This window comes from Brienomyrus brachyistius, chromosome 5 (assembly GCF_023856365.1).
Source record: "Brienomyrus brachyistius isolate T26 chromosome 5, BBRACH_0.4, whole genome shotgun sequence".
Lineage (NCBI taxonomy): Eukaryota > Metazoa > Chordata > Actinopteri > Osteoglossiformes > Mormyridae > Brienomyrus > Brienomyrus brachyistius.
The window spans coordinates 24,742,703-24,757,910 of record NC_064537.1 but is presented as its reverse complement, the minus strand read 5'-3'; the positions used below and the strand labels follow the sequence as shown (position 1 = coordinate 24,757,910).

The 15,208-nt window shown below is 41.2% G+C and overlaps 1 protein-coding gene across 2 annotated transcripts; it reads left to right on the top strand.

Annotated features, from left to right (window-relative positions):
• Positions 1 to 212: 212 nt before the first annotated feature.
• Positions 213 to 15,208, top strand: LOC125742258 (putative E3 ubiquitin-protein ligase UNKL). 2 transcript variants are annotated; one of them, XM_049014105.1, is made up of 16 exons: positions 213 to 319; positions 1,040 to 1,249; positions 2,268 to 2,444; positions 4,385 to 4,518; positions 4,627 to 4,762; positions 4,850 to 4,967; positions 5,928 to 6,012; positions 6,097 to 6,242; positions 6,630 to 6,815; positions 7,621 to 7,692; positions 8,189 to 8,357; positions 9,624 to 9,716; positions 9,837 to 10,055; positions 10,412 to 10,587; positions 10,688 to 10,945; positions 11,084 to 15,208. In XM_049014105.1, exons 1-16 carry the CDS (start codon positions 255 to 257, stop codon positions 11,237 to 11,239), a joined length of 2,400 nt encoding a protein of 799 aa, XP_048870062.1. In that variant the 5' UTR covers positions 213 to 254; the 3' UTR covers positions 11,240 to 15,208. The 2 variants fall into 2 exon arrangements, with proteins under 2 accessions (XP_048870062.1, XP_048870063.1); XM_049014106.1 differs by having other exon boundaries at positions 219 to 319; positions 7,633 to 7,692.

Genomic DNA, 15,208 nt, shown 5'->3' with positions numbered 1-15,208 from the left:
TGTACTTTATATTTTGCTAAGTAGCCTACTTCATAGGGATATTCTAAAGGAACTTTCGCCGCTTCCTAAATGCTCAGGGCACCCATTCTTCCAGGTTTGTTGTTTTTCTTTCCTTTTTTGCATTTACATGCAGCCCGTTTTGTTCGCCCGTCCGCCCCCCACCCGCCTGTTGTCCATATTGCTCCGCAGCGGCGCCCGACGTACAGGAGTGGAAGCAGACCGCGCGCATGCGCTTTTCATTGTTTTGACTGAAAATGCCGTCGGTTTCGAAAACTGCAGTGAGCGCCTCTCCTCAAACAGAGAAACCAACCCACTATACGTAAGTAAAGCGAGAAAGTAAAAGGAGAACATAAATATATACTACATGTCCTCTGCAGTCTTATATACGCATGGCCTGTAACTGCGAAATGTAATTTAGAATAGGTGCTTTTCCCATATGGAGGAAGATAGCTGCTCTTAATGTACATAACGATAGTGGCAAGACAAGTAAAAGATTGATAAACAAATGCATTTAGTTGCGCATTTTTAAAAAATCGGCTGCTTTTCATTGTCCTGTTGTTTAATGCGCTGCAGAGCAGAAAACGATATAATTTGTTTGCGCCCAAGGCAGCGAAGTACCACTTTCGTTTATTTTCCATGAAACGTCTCGGCCTGATTTGAAGTGTGGACGCAACTTTCCTGTGCACAATAATACTACTCGGCTGTTAGGGACGCATCGATCGTGAAGTACGTGTGAAATTTAATGCATGTTTACTATTAAATAAGAAATCGGTATGTGATCATTTCCATTAGTCTGGGGAAGTGGATGCAATCATGCCGTTTACGTCGTCAGATTGTTTATTTGCGCGCTTATCTTTGCTTGCATACTCAGAAATATGTTACTAGGTAGCTTTTGTCTGAAGGATTCAGCTAGACGACAAACGTAGCTGCGCTCCGACGGCTGCATTGTGTCAAATCTGCATTATTTGCACTGACATAGATAAGAAGGACGGTGTTATTTCAAGACCAAGTTCTAATAATCGCATTCAATACTTTGCAGCTATTTAAAGGAGTTTAGGACCGAGCAGTGTCCACTCTTCTTGCAACATAAGTGCACCCAGCATCGACCCTTCACATGTTTTCACTGGCATTTCCTAAACCAGCGTAGAAGACGCCCCATTAGGAGAAGAGATGGGACATTTAACTACAGTCCCGATGTTTATTGTACAAAATATGACGAAACTACGGGCTTGTGCCCAGATGGAGACGAGTAAGTATTACGTCCTAATGCATGCTAATTTATTAAAATATAAGGGTATTTATCTGAGCACTTTAAACGTAATAGTTTTTATTGGTAGATTTTGTTTTTATCGAAGTGTTAAATAGTTATATAGTTTACTCATTTCATACATTTCCAAATGGCTCCTATGCTAACACGAGTAGTTAAAATATCTGTGCTATCTGCCTTTACGATCATTTCTTTTTAACGACACAATTCATTCCCCCTGCGCTGTGTAAACACAATGGCTTTTACGCCGCTTCGTAATACGGAAGTTTAGGGTGTCGCTTGTCAGTTTCATTTTATTTATTTGTTTTCTGTGAAATCGTGTTAACGAAGCTGTTTTTTTCGTCTTACTTTTCAGGATTACGTTTAGGTAAAATGCTATGTAATGATTCAAGCAGAGCTTGTTAGTGTGAGAGTTGATTAAAACCTATGTATAGTAGGAAAGTAAAGTAATGTCAGCGGATTATTTAAGCGCAGAAGTACACACCCCCTCCTCGCCTCAAGCAGGGCTGTCCTCATTGTTTGGTTTACTGGTTCTAAAAGCCTTTATTGTTATTTCTGTTCTTTTTATTGTGTGTTTTAAGATGAAAAGGAGAGTATGCCGCTAAACGACGTTTGTGTTTAGAAAGTTAAACGATCTTCATAAAAACTAGTTTTGAAAATGTGTTGCTATCGACCCTAAACCCTATAATATAAACCCTAAAATAATTTTTTTAAATAATCTATAGGTTATCACTTTGATAATAAGATTGGGGAACTTGCATCTCAAGAAAGAAAAAAGTTAATAGTTTTGTAGTTTGACCATGTCAGAAGTAAAATGACTAATCTGATTCTCAGTTTAGGCTGTTGAGTACACAGATTTTCATATTTGCAATTCTATAAACTGAGTTGGTGATTAGATTGCAGCTTTAAGGACATGGCTGTATAAATGTGTGAATGTGTAATTAAATACAACCCCCCATATTTCATTATATACGCTTTATTTGTTTCCGTTTATATCTAGGTGCCCTTACCTGCACCGGACCACTGGTGACACGGAGAGAAAATACCACTTGCGCTATTATAAGACTGGCTCCTGTATTCACGAGACGGACGCACGAGGCCACTGCGTGAAGAATGGGCAGCACTGTGCCTTCGCACATGGGCCGCATGACGTGCGCCCCCCCGTCTGTGACATCAGGTGTGAATACTACAGATCCTGGTGTAATGTAACAGCTGAGTAAGGGTTAATCTGATGATTCTTACCTTGTACTGGAGGGTAAGTCTACAGATTTATCAAGACAGAATTCTGCTTTTTATAACGCCTAGAGCAGCAGACCCTGATTTGTCTTTACACCTGATGTACAATCAGTGCTCACCATTGTCATGCAGGGTTTATGCTGGGACGTAAGTGACCCTTATGTAGAGTTTAAATCAACTGTAACAATTGTTTGTGCACCGGTTTTCCCCAAAGTTGTTCATAGTCACCCTGCCTTTTATTAGTTTGGGGATTTAAAAAATGCCCCAGCTAAGTCTGCATTGTACATAAACTAATCTGCAGTGTTCTAGAGTCTCACATCTGTAGAAGTAAAACTAGCTTGTAAGCCCCATGTAAGACATAACATAAGTAATTCTATCATAATTTAATTTTAGATAGCCGAAAACCTGTTCAAAACCATACCTTTCTAAGGTACCAGGTAGTATTTTGAAATGTAAATCGGTTAGTTCTCCCATGGTTCTCATTAAGCCAGCTAGAGACACAATATGTTTATGTCTTAATCTACATAATATGTCAGGAAGAAAATGACAGCTGTATGTTATCATGCCTGCCTAGGAGCCAGTGAATATTTTATCAGTGAGTCATAAAGCAACTGTAATTACATTATATGTTTACAAAATAATGTACTGTAACATTATCTGGCACATTATGTAATGCATTGAAAATGTTCGTATTGATTACAATGGAGCAGCCATTGACCTGTTGCCTATGTGCTTCGGATTTCACTCCGGGTGAAACTATGCAGTGTATACTATAGGTATGAATGAAACCCAAGGGAATGCGTGAACAGGTGTTACAATGCTAAACAAGAGCATTTTATTGTAAGCAAATTAGCTACTGTTAAATGATGATTGAAATTCACAGCCCTCATAATTCCAGAACCGTACGTATTTGTATCTGCAGAAGAGTATTAAGCAGTGGGCACAGCAGGAGGTGCTGTTCTGCTCCTGGTGGTCCATTTCTCTACTTCACTTTCTTGCCTGAGGTGACATGAAAATGCTTCAGGGGGCTAACGCACAGCGCTAACGCAAATGCTAACCGTGCATCATCCCATTGTGATAGCAGGCTTGTACGTAGTTGTGGCTAAGAATCAGCTGCGTTGTTGTTCTCCGAATATTTGCCATTCCGCCAGGCACCCACACTCTGGCCCTCGAGGAATTAGTGTGACGCTTTTCTTTGTGATGAAGGAATCAATCTGTAATTTCCGTAGGTATCAGCATCTTTCTTGGGTATTGTTTTAAAATTATCTGCCGTCTTTAACTTTTGCCTGAGAGGAATTTGGTGAATATGGGTTTTCAAATAAAGATAAATTATATATTATATTGTGTAAGGGAGATTAGGCTCAAAGTACTTCACTGTGATTGATGTAATAATAAACAATAATGAAAATAAGGTGATTGAGCAAAACATCTGTAGAATCGCAGCTGAAGGACGTACAAGTAACGGTTGCAATTTTGTATAAATATGCATTGCAAATAAGTAGTCTCTGTTTGAGGATTTACATATTTGTATATAGATAATAAAGAATTTAGAAATGCTGAGGACAATGATAATAGTAACAGCTAATCTTGTTTAGCGACGTTCCAGCACTTATTACTTATAATGGGAAATATTTTCAAATATTAGCTGACATTTAACGTTCGATTGTGCATGTGTTCTGTTTCAGAAAATGAAAGCGAAAGGTTTGCTTGGGGTCCTGAAAATCCAGGTTTCAGTTTAAGACATAGTAACTTATCGCTGCTCACTCCTGGCTGGGGTCTTTTTCTGCCATTTTATCTCGCACAATCTTGCTGTCAGTATTGGACCAGTTTAAAGTGACATGCGTACAAATTACCTGAAAAGTGAATGTTTTGTTTTTGTAGAGAGATGCAAGCACAGGAGGCCCTCCAGAATGGACAGCTGGGCACAGGTGAGGGAATCCTTGATCTTCAACCTGGAGTACTCGCTAGTCAGGCTATGATTGAGAAGATCCTCACTGAGGACCCCCGTTGGCAAGGTAAGGAACAGCAGGGTGTACAAGCATTAAGCGCTATTACTGTTTTCCGATGGTTTTGTCAGTGGCAACGTATACGAGGGTTCAATGTTTCTCTGTACCCTGGTTCAGATTCGACCTTCGTCTCGGCGAACTACAAAACGGAGCAATGCACCAAACCACCGCGACTGTGTCGGCAGGGCTATGCGTGCCCACATTACCACAACAGCCGAGACCGAAGGAGAAACCCGCGGAAATTCAAGTACAGGTATGTGGCGGAGCCTGGCCCAACTATGATGTCACAGTCAAGGATTGCCATGGTGATGTCTAACCCCCAGCTCGATTGCGATGGCAGGTCAACCCCGTGCCCCAACGTGAAGCATGGGGATGAGTGGGGAGAGCCCACGAAGTGTGACAGTGGGGAAAGTTGCCAGTACTGTCATTCACGCACTGAGCAGCAGTTCCATCCGGAGGTGGGTGGGTCAGCGCTGCTCTCTCCCACATGGAGTCAGAGCTAGCGGGGCATTGTTTTTGGATTTTCTCTGTTTCTTTCTGTACTTTTAGATAGTTGATATATGCTAGGATTGCAGGCAGCACTAGGCATAAGTCAGACGGTTACATATTTTATTTAGCGGATGCTTTTATCCAAAGCGACATACATTTGAGAGAGCAGGGTCAGACTGTCCATGGAGCAATTGGAAGTTAAAGGGTTAAGGGCCTTGATCGAGGGCTGAACAGTGCCAATACTGGGACTTGAACTGGTGACCTTCCGATCACAGGCATTCCTATTCCTCAGAGCCAGACATCACCCCAAGAACATGCAAGTATGGTTTGAGTATAGAAGTTTCATGCCGCCTTTTCGAAACTATGAAATGGCAAATATAATGAAAAATACACTTTATAAAGCATTTGCCAGAGAATAAACTGCAGTGACAGACATACCAAGGCAGTAACATTCATCATTAGCCTGTCGTGAATTTTTACTGTAAGAAACTGTTTGGAGAAAGATTAATAAGGTTTTGTGCATGTACAGATGCTCTTCTACTTACGAACGAGATACGTTCCGAACGGCCGTTCACAACTTGAAATATTCACAAGTCGTTATTCAACATCATTTTAAGGGTATACGCAAGTACAAAGAACTATGATGCTGGGAGTACGCATGCTACGCTAATCTGCAGCAGGAGTAGCGGCCAGAAGTCGGAATTGGCATGCAGAAAAAAAAAATTGATGTTGCGGACAGGAAACGGACGCCCAAGGAACACAATTTGGACTTACAGTCCTCTTTGTTCCTATGTCTGAAAGTTCGTAAGTTGAAAGTTCGTAAGTAGAGGAGCGTCTGTACTTGTGGTTTGTAATGGGTCTCTGTTTTAGTTTTGGTATTGCAGTTTGCTTGTGTTGTAACCTTTGTGTTGTATCCCCTTTATACACAGATCTATAAATCCACAAAATGCAATGACATGCGACAGACCGCTTACTGCCCCAGGGGACCCTTCTGCGCCTTTGCACATGTGGAGCGTACGTTCTGCAAGCCTCTGCCTTTCCATTGTATTTCTCTTTTGAACAAAGGCCCCAGAACATTCTCTGCCTTCCTTTATCTAGGAATCCCCTCCACGGAAGAGACACTGAATTCACTTCTCTCTTCGATAAACGCCGGCTCCCAGTTGAAGTCCTGTTCCCAGTTTTCTGAAGCTTTGGTCAGCGACTGGGGAGGCACCACCGCAGCTGGCCCTGGGGGCCACGATGTTGTAAGTGACCCCTCCAGGCTGTTCTGAATGTCCCTTGGTGTGCGCGCTGATATCAAAAGGAGAAAATGAGGATCTCCTCACCATAATTTCGCTATTGTGCAGTTAATGAAGTCATTGCATGTAGCTCAGTGTGGTTTTGAAGATGGCATTCATTGGTCGGTGGTGTAGTTTTTCCTCGAATGTGAGGTGTTGATTGGCAGCCTGAAGTAATAGCAGGAGTGTACTGCTTGGCACTGTTGGCTTCCAGTTGTGCACAGCTCACTGTATGGGATTCGTCCTGCTCCCATGCTGTTAGCCGTGTTTATCTGTGATCCATTAGAAGCCATAAGAGTCTCAGCATTGGCTGGATAATGTAGCCTCATTTAGGTATTCTATCCCCCCCCCCAGGTCTCCTGCTCTGATAGCCCTGTAGCTTCAAGCTGTGGAAGCGACAGCCCCCCATCTGCGGTCGGACCCATCGGCCGGCCCTGGTGCCCCGCTAACGGGGGCTCCAATCGCAGGCCCAGCCTGTCTACCCTCTTGTCCCCGACATCTGATTACCGCAAAGCGCCTGGTTTTGAGCGTGAAGACCAGGTACCGATGAATGTTCCCTTTGCCCGATCGGAGGTCATTCGCAGACCAGAGAAAATTACAAAAATTCTAAGCATTATTTTCCTTTCTTTACCATAAATTCGTATCCAATTTTGTTTTTTTTTTGTTTTGTTTCAGCTCTCTTATTTTTAAATGTTTTTTGGATGTTTCTATGCTGACAATTTAATGAGGCCCTGGCGCATTCGATTTGCATGCAGTTCAGCATTATTATTTATTCCGTGTGGTGTGGAACCACAGATGCCTTCTCTCAGTGAGCTGGAGTGAGATCTGGAACTTCCGTGAACGTTCTGTGGTGCGGTGTGTTTGGTCTGTGTGTTTGCTTTTATGTTGCTGTGATCCCATTTATTCCTTAAATTTACATTTGCCTCTGAGTATTGCCTCTTAATGTCCAAATGTTTCCAGAAATTTATTGCATCAGGCATGTGTGAATGAGCACAAATGCATAGGAATCATTCCGCATTCTGAAGCCCCCTGTTGAGGTGTATGAGGCTGCACTGTAGCTGCACTGTAGCTGCATTGTAGCTGCATTGTAGCTGCATTGTAGCTGCACTGTTCATTGTAGGCTTTAATACCCTTTCAGCCCTAGGCACAGATGCACATGTAGCGCTGAAATGACCATTCTGTGTTTGTTTAATATGGACACATCTGCTTCTAATTCCTTTTGAAAACTGGGTCTGGATGCAGTCTTTAAATCAATTGTAGAAGTGTACCAGTAACAGGAGGTACGAAACTGATATTCGTTTGATAAATTGTCTTCTTGTTGTACAACATTTTAATTATATTTCAGTCTGTGTTTCAGGGAAAAATCCTCAAGAGTTCCACCATAGACTGCGATCACAAGCTGAACCCAGACAAGCAGGTGAGGATAGACTTGCCACCCTGCGTTTGCCCTGGGGGGGCGGGGGTGTGGGTGGCGAGAGCCTACGTTAGCCTTTTAACGAGGCCAAGGGGACTACACTAAAGACTCCATTAGTCTCATCTCATCTCTCAGAGTCTGCATCCTGATGCAGCCCATTTTAGCGGCAGTCGGCAACACTGAACTTGTTACGGATTCCCTTTGTTGCAGAAATCTGAAGCATTTATTGTTGAATAAAACGGTTTTTGTTGACACAGTCAAAAGTTAAAGTTGATTTGACATTATTTTGTTCCTTGTGTCTTTGGCTGAGTATCAGTTGTGATTTTAGCTAATAATCTATTATTTTCAGTGTTCATATATACTGCCGTGTCCCTCATGAACTCTAACGACCTCCCCTGTGTCCTGTAGCATTGTGTTTCTGAATCAGGATCTTTCCGTTGAAGCGGCTTCAGCTTTTTTGAGCACATAATGAGTGCCTAAAGCGAGCTCTCACCCGCAGAACCTTGTGAACCTGTTCAACCCACTGGCGAGCGGCATCACGTCCAGCATCACGTCCAGTCTGGCCTCCAGCGTCGGCTCCAACGGCTGCTCGCCCACCGCCTTGTCCACCATGAATGCCAAAGCGCTGCCGTTCTACCCAGCCAGCAACACCGTAGAGTCAGTTGTGGGTATGTCAGAGTCTAACCTGGTTAAGTAGTTCAGCATCACAGAGTGTTTGGCCATCAGCAAACAACAGCTGCAAGGAATGTTCATTAGGACTTACAAACTTGTTTCACGTTTTTTATTGTCACTTGTTCAAATGAACAGTGAAATTCTTGTGCCGTGGTTGGTTGCAGGGGGAGGGAACAGGTGCAGGACGGGGGCAGGACAGCAGCCATGCAATCAGAGACCATAGTTCAGGGCTCCTCAAATTTTGCTCTCGATTCCAAATCCAGGCCGCGTTTTCAGTTCTCCCAGGTAGAACTGTGATTTGAATAACCCTGCAATATAGAATTAGTGAACCATGAATAAGCAGTAAATAGGTGATACAACTATTGAAACTACTCCCGTATATTAAAGTAATGATACAATGTATTTGAAAGTAGCCCATGGTTCAGCAGGGTCTCTGATGTCACTTCCGGATACACAGATGTCCTTCCTGTCTGGTGGTTTGTTAACGCAGTGCCAGGAGACCCCGGAGTCTCCTGGGCTTTGTCACGGCTGACTGGGGTCTGATCGAGCTGTTCCTCCGAGATGATAGGTGTTTGGCCCTCCTCGTAGCACACTGTTAATAGTCTGTTTGTTATTCAACGCCGGCTCCCCACCATTAGAGCTGCCCATGCCCCCCTGTGGATTAATCACACTAAGCTCTAAGCTGACTAATTGTGGTCTCGCCGGTGTTTTCAGTTTTGAATGCAAATTCATGCTAATATTTAATTTTTTCCTTTTCATTTAAAATTAATCAGTCTTTGTTACTTCAGTTGATTTATGATTCAGAATATTATGGGCCCCTGAAGAACTGGGTAATTTTAAGGGGTCTGCGTGTTCTAAAATTAATCTCAGAATTAAATTTTTTAAATGAACAAATATCTGGGGGTATGTATTTATCATGGAGGCAGGGACTTGCCTGTGATGCATGTTTCCTAAATTTTTCAGTATTGTAGTTTTCAAAAGAGAAACCTCATGCTTGATGTGGTAAGACTGCAGGATACTTGAAATAAAATAATAGCATCCAGAAAAAAAATTGCGCAATTAATGCCATCAGTTTGCCAATCAAATAATAGTCTGAACTTGGATGGCTTGTGTTCTTATTAATAAATGATCCACAGTGAGTATGGCATAATAGACATTTCGGTTTGGTGATTTGTTTATTTAAAAGGAAACCATAGAAATGATAGTGAAACCCCATAGATGCCATTTAAACGTCTTTGTAAAGTTACGTTTTTGTCCTCTAGGCTCCGCTCTTGACCTGAATTTCAACGACATTGAAGTCGTCTTGCTGGATAAGGAACTGGAACAACATGAAAATGGCGACCTTAATTTAACAAGTTAGTGTTTTGGTTGTTTTTGTTTGTCTTTCATATGAAATTCTTGTGTCCTCAGTCAGACATGTTTGTGTTGTTTGTGAGGCCCGCTAGCATGTCCGGCCCCCATCTCCCCCCCACCAGGTGAGCAGCTCCTGTGTGGCTCGGCCCCTGTCAGCATTCCCGGCTCGCTGAACCGCCCTGCCTCCCTGCGATGCTCCTCGCTGCCGGCTTCCCCTCTCGACCCCTTGTCCCAGTCGCTGCTCTCCGGCATGACGGCCCCTCAGGGCCAGCGCCAGACCGCTCATGCTGGCGCAGAGCACATACTCATGGGGACCTCCGTCAGCTCCCCCAGCACCCTCGGTAGGTGCATGTGACCAGAATGTTGCTGGTTCTAATCTCGTACTCAGCAGAATAATAATAATAATAATAGTATCACCACTGGGTCCTTAACCCCTGAAAATCTATCCTGGGGAGCTGGATAAACAGTCGATCTGGAGCTTTATTCTCGCCTGTATATGTGTATAGGATAGCAAGATGGGGGGGGGGGTGATATGAAAACAGAACGTTTCCAGTGTAGCAGGACTCATACAAATAGCAAATAAAGCATCATCCTTAAGATCATTTGATCAGGTGGCCTCAAGGAAGCCACTCTGAAGAACTTGTAAATAATACTATGCTGTGATTGGGAGTTGAGGGACATGTGCTCCTTTCCATAGGGTTAAATGGGGCTGCAGGAGGTGGCGGGTGGGACTTTGTGAGTGGAATCTACCCTCCCAGCTCGTCTCCAGTGGCCAGCAGTACCGGTGTGGACCTGTGCCGCCTGCGGAGGGAGCTGGAGGAGGCCAGAGGGAAGATCACGCAGTGGGAGATGGCATGGCAGCAGGCTAAGCAGGTCAGGGGCCTCCGCTTTGACGTGTGCTCAGGCATTTTGGTCACCACTGGGATACTCGGGCATACGACCTGGCACTGCCTGACGGCTGCGCCCATTTCAGGCTTGCAAAGCTTGCCAGAAGGACGCCCAGGAAGCCAAAGAGCGGGCGAAGGTCGCCGAGGGCAAGCGGCAGCGGGCGGCGCAGAAGCGCGAGGGCGCCGAGCGCAAGCTGAGGGAACTGCAGGAGAGCTTCGACATGGTGTGCCGCTCGTCGAACACGCTGCTGCTCCGCGGCTATGGCGAGTTGGAGCAGCTCACCCTCCCCAAACTTCTCTCCATCCAAAACCAGCTCTGCACAGACCTTGACGTTATAGACACGGTAAGCAGAACCAGACAGGGAAACCTGCTAAGATATCAAGTGCAGTATTTGCAGCTAAAGCTTAGCTAAGATTCTGGATTTATTTACTTTGCGACGATGTACTAATTGCATCATAATTTTTCCCCCCCCAATACACAGGTAATATATCAGCTTCAGTCAAAGAAATGCATGGTTTGCCAAAAACGTGACCGTTCTATAGTTCTTCAGCCCTGCCAGCATTATGTACTCTGTGAGAGCTGCGCACCAAGCAAAATGGAATGTCCTTATTGCGAGACTAAGATACTGAGCTGGTGATGCTGATCTATCCAAGGTTGTAGATCTATACCTTCGAAAGATTATGTATTAATCAGTGATGCTAACAGTCTGGATTTAGATTTTCTGTGTTATTTAGAATTTCATGTAGTACATATAAAGGTAACAGTGTTTGACTGATACATTGACGGTTTTTTCAGATGGGAGATGTTTAACATGAAAAACCCAGTGCGATTTTCAGATGGCTCTGAGTTCAATGTCCGACGATGCCCTTAATTCTAAGTAACGACTTTAAAAGTATCAGCCTTGCACTGTTATTGTTACCAAATATGTGAAGATTATATGTTTAATATAAAAGCACTTTGTTAAAAGTTTTTTTTAGATTTACAGAATTGCCTTAGGCTGCTTTTAGATTATGTTTTTCACAACTTGCTATAGTTGAACTCGTTTGTAGTTTTTAATAGAAGATATTTCAGAATCAATATGTATTAAATTCAAGAATGTATTAAGTGTTACAGTTACTATAACTAGTGTAAAATTTTCTGATTTAAAAATGGAAACATAACCAGCAGTACAATAGAGCCACTAGCTAGCATGTAATGGGTCGGTTGTTATTTTTCTGATGTTTTTGTACACTAAGCTGTTGGACTCATTTCTTGTCTTTAATCGATTTAATTGGCTGCTGTAGGTATTTTTGTTGTAGCCAAGCAACATGGCTGTTTAGGCTACAACTGCACTATAGGAGTGCCTTGTCTCTACCGGCAGAGAAAAGCTTAATTAATCATTTTAAAATCTCCTGATAAATTTCAAGAACTGATACTAGTTACATATTGGCTCAATTTTATAAAATATATTAAACTGACATGTATGTGTAGGAATGGGTGGTGCACTCTAGCATTGCTTTGTGTCCAGCACAAACTGCTGACAATGGTTTGGATTCCCTGATTGGTTTCTAATTGGTTTAAAATCACTTAAACTGTGCCATTTGCAAGATTAACCAGTAGTCCCGAAAAACTACTGCTGTTATATTTTCATTGCAGAAACAAGTATTTCCTTTTTTTAAAGTGTACATTTGAGACGTGGTTTTACAAGTTTGTATGCATTTTCCCAAATGTCACGGCCCGTAAAGCGTAAACTGATTGAAATGACCTCCAACTGTGTCGAGACTCTCATCATCTCCCTGTCGGTGCCTGTTGTGTTTTAACACTCACTTCCTTAATTACTTATGAGAGTAAAACGGTGACAGCCATGTAGTTGTTAAGGAGCTTCGTACCTCCTTGTGCAATTTGAAAAGTTCATTGAGGGCATGAATGAAGCATATTTAGTTTAAAGGAGTGAAAAGATAGCACTCCAACTTGTTTAATTCAATATTAGGTTGCACAGTTTTTCCTGTAAAGTGCACTACCACATGTAGTCCTTGTGTTTAATTAGCAAAGTAATTCACCACATCTTTATGTTCTCTTAGGAGCTTAATTAATTTTTGCTACATAGAATAATTCGAATTTTAGACTGTTTTCTTCTGTAGTATTTTTTTCCCCATAAATGCTGACATTCAAGTGTTTCCAAAATCATTCACATATAGGGCACAATGTAACCCAATTGTATGTTAAACTTAATAACAGAGTATGATTAAGATGATTTAATAATGATAGTGCTGTAATTTCAGTTGAAATAATGGAGGAATGTAAAAATTACCGTGCAGTTTTAACTTTAATCAGCAGAGGGTGTGATTCACTCTGCATTTGCATACAAGAATAATGGTTTTTGCCATCTTCTGTGCTCTGCCAAAGACATTAACTATTTAACAATATTTTTTGATATATTACATTTAAAAATACTTTATTTCTGACATTCAGATCTAATGACCAAATAAAAAATCCTAGACAAATTGGAATGATGTCATTTTTTTTTTTTTTTTTTAAGTGTTTTCTATATGAATGTTGAACGTCACTCTACAATTTGAACCGTTCATAGTAAAATGCTGCAGAAGGTGAATGACACTTGTATTTGGTGTTTACAATGTATAAATGCCTTTCTGGTGGACTGCATTCTCATTACATGTAGTAATGATTGTACACTACAGTTTGTCATGGTCATGTATGTTCAAACTCTCTTGTGCTTCCTCTTCCCCCATCTAATCATCAGCATTTTACCGAGACCATGTACAGCTTGTGTGTTGATACAGTGTCCTTCACATTGGTTGATACAGGCAGGTGTGATAATTCAATCATTCACTCTCTTGATGGCAGCTCCCATTGGTCGGGCCTTATTCCAGCTACTCACCTGATTGGCTTGTCTCTCGGGCCTTATTACAGCTACCCACCTGATTGGCTTGTCTCTCTACTGTACCTGTGAAATGGATGCTACTATTCTAGCAATGGTACTGCAAGATATCCAGTAGTTGTGTGCACCTTATCTGTATCTCATCTGTGGCTGATAAAGTATTAGTGTCCACCTATGGCGTGTAGAACCTGCTCTTCAGCCTAACTCTCTTTTTATGGTCAGACTATAAGTTTATTGTGCCATTTGAAACGTATTTGAGGTCCACTGGCACAGAAATAGGTCAGGCTATAACTGTCAAGAAAAATACTTTATGTTTACCTGAATTGCTAAAAGATTATTTAACTGTTTTGAGTATTGCTGTTGCATTTGATAGCGTTTCAGTGTACAATATGATAAAATGTAATATTTAAAATTAGATTAATTTTTATTGAATCTAAATCTTATAGCTGCCATAAAGGCAGGTGTATAACAATGAAGCAGGTGTTGGCAGTTATTTTTCTGATGTTTTTCCCATAACACCCAGGTAGCGTTTAAATTTCACTTAATTTAATTTGTGTCTGACTATAGGCTAGCAGTTTCTTTTCAAGGTTAACTCATTGTCCTTGTTGTATTGTTTTTTTTTTTTATTAACTGAACTGGAACTTTTACTGTCCCATAGTTCTGTAAAATGGTTGTGAAAATGCAGCTTTTGAGTCAAACACATGTGCACCGCTATCACCTGTCTGTATCAGCCAGAATTTTAGCATCATTTCTTCTCTTCTTGTTTTTGTACATTTTGTCGTGTTTATGAAAGATTCAGTGACAGGGATTAGTCCGGGGAAAAGGGCAGCTGCAGCTTAAAAAAAAGCACTGATTAGCTAGTTTTGATGATAATTATGATGGCAAAGATGATGATGATGATGATGATGATATTTTGGTGTGAACAATATTTTTGCATCAAAGTGAAATGTGTTGGTTTTTTGTAATTATGTTGTAACCGTTGGCTCTGATGATGTTTATGCAAGTGTATTATTCATTTACTGTGGAAACCCTGATATTAAATGCGCTAACCTAAATTTCATTCTTATGGCAGGAAAATGTTGGAGAATGAGACGACATGTGATATGGCTTCAAATAATGTTATCAGATTACGGGTTCCAAATCAAGTGTGAATGTTTAAGATTTCCTTGTTTATGCATTTGGCAGTTTTTAAAGATTGCATATTTGTTAATCTAAAGCCAGAAAGGACAATAAAGTAAGGAAGTAAAGTAATTTCTCAGGGTTTAAAAGTAGAATAAAGAATGAATTTTGTTCTTACACAAAAGGTTCAGTTTATTACAATTTTTGCTAAGAATATTATTAGGCTAGATATTTTATGATAGCGCAAGCATCCCGACAGCAAACTTATCACTTATGTTTTTTGGTATGTATTGCGTTAAAAATATCACAGCCATGTTGTAGTGTTTTAAGTGTCTGAAGATGTTAAATTCTTAGAAATATTACTGTTAGTACATTTTATATTTTACATCTAATTACATATGGAAATTTATGGAAACCTTTGCATTGCTGTGTGTCTAATATTTAAACACAAATGGCATTCTTCAGATATGGTATTTATGATGCATAATCAGTACTTTTACTGTGTTTTAAATTAACATGTTACAATTTACATATTATAGCACTTATAAAATGGTTTACAGAATTAATGGAATTATTTTTTACTATGGAATTAAAAAAAAATTGATCTTG

Excerpts from the sequence above, each read along its gene's own strand:
- LOC125742258 (XM_049014105.1), top strand. The coding sequence starts at position 255 with ATGCCGTCGGTTTCGAAAACTGCAGTGAGCGCCTCTCCTCAAACAGAG. Across the intron at positions 4,519-4,626 it reads TGAGGACCCCCGTTGGCAAG|ATTCGACCTTCGTCTCGGCG; the intron begins GTAAGGAACAGC and ends ACCCTGGTTCAG. Across the intron at positions 6,013-6,096 it reads CGCCTTTGCACATGTGGAGC|GAATCCCCTCCACGGAAGAG; the intron begins GTACGTTCTGCA and ends TCCTTTATCTAG.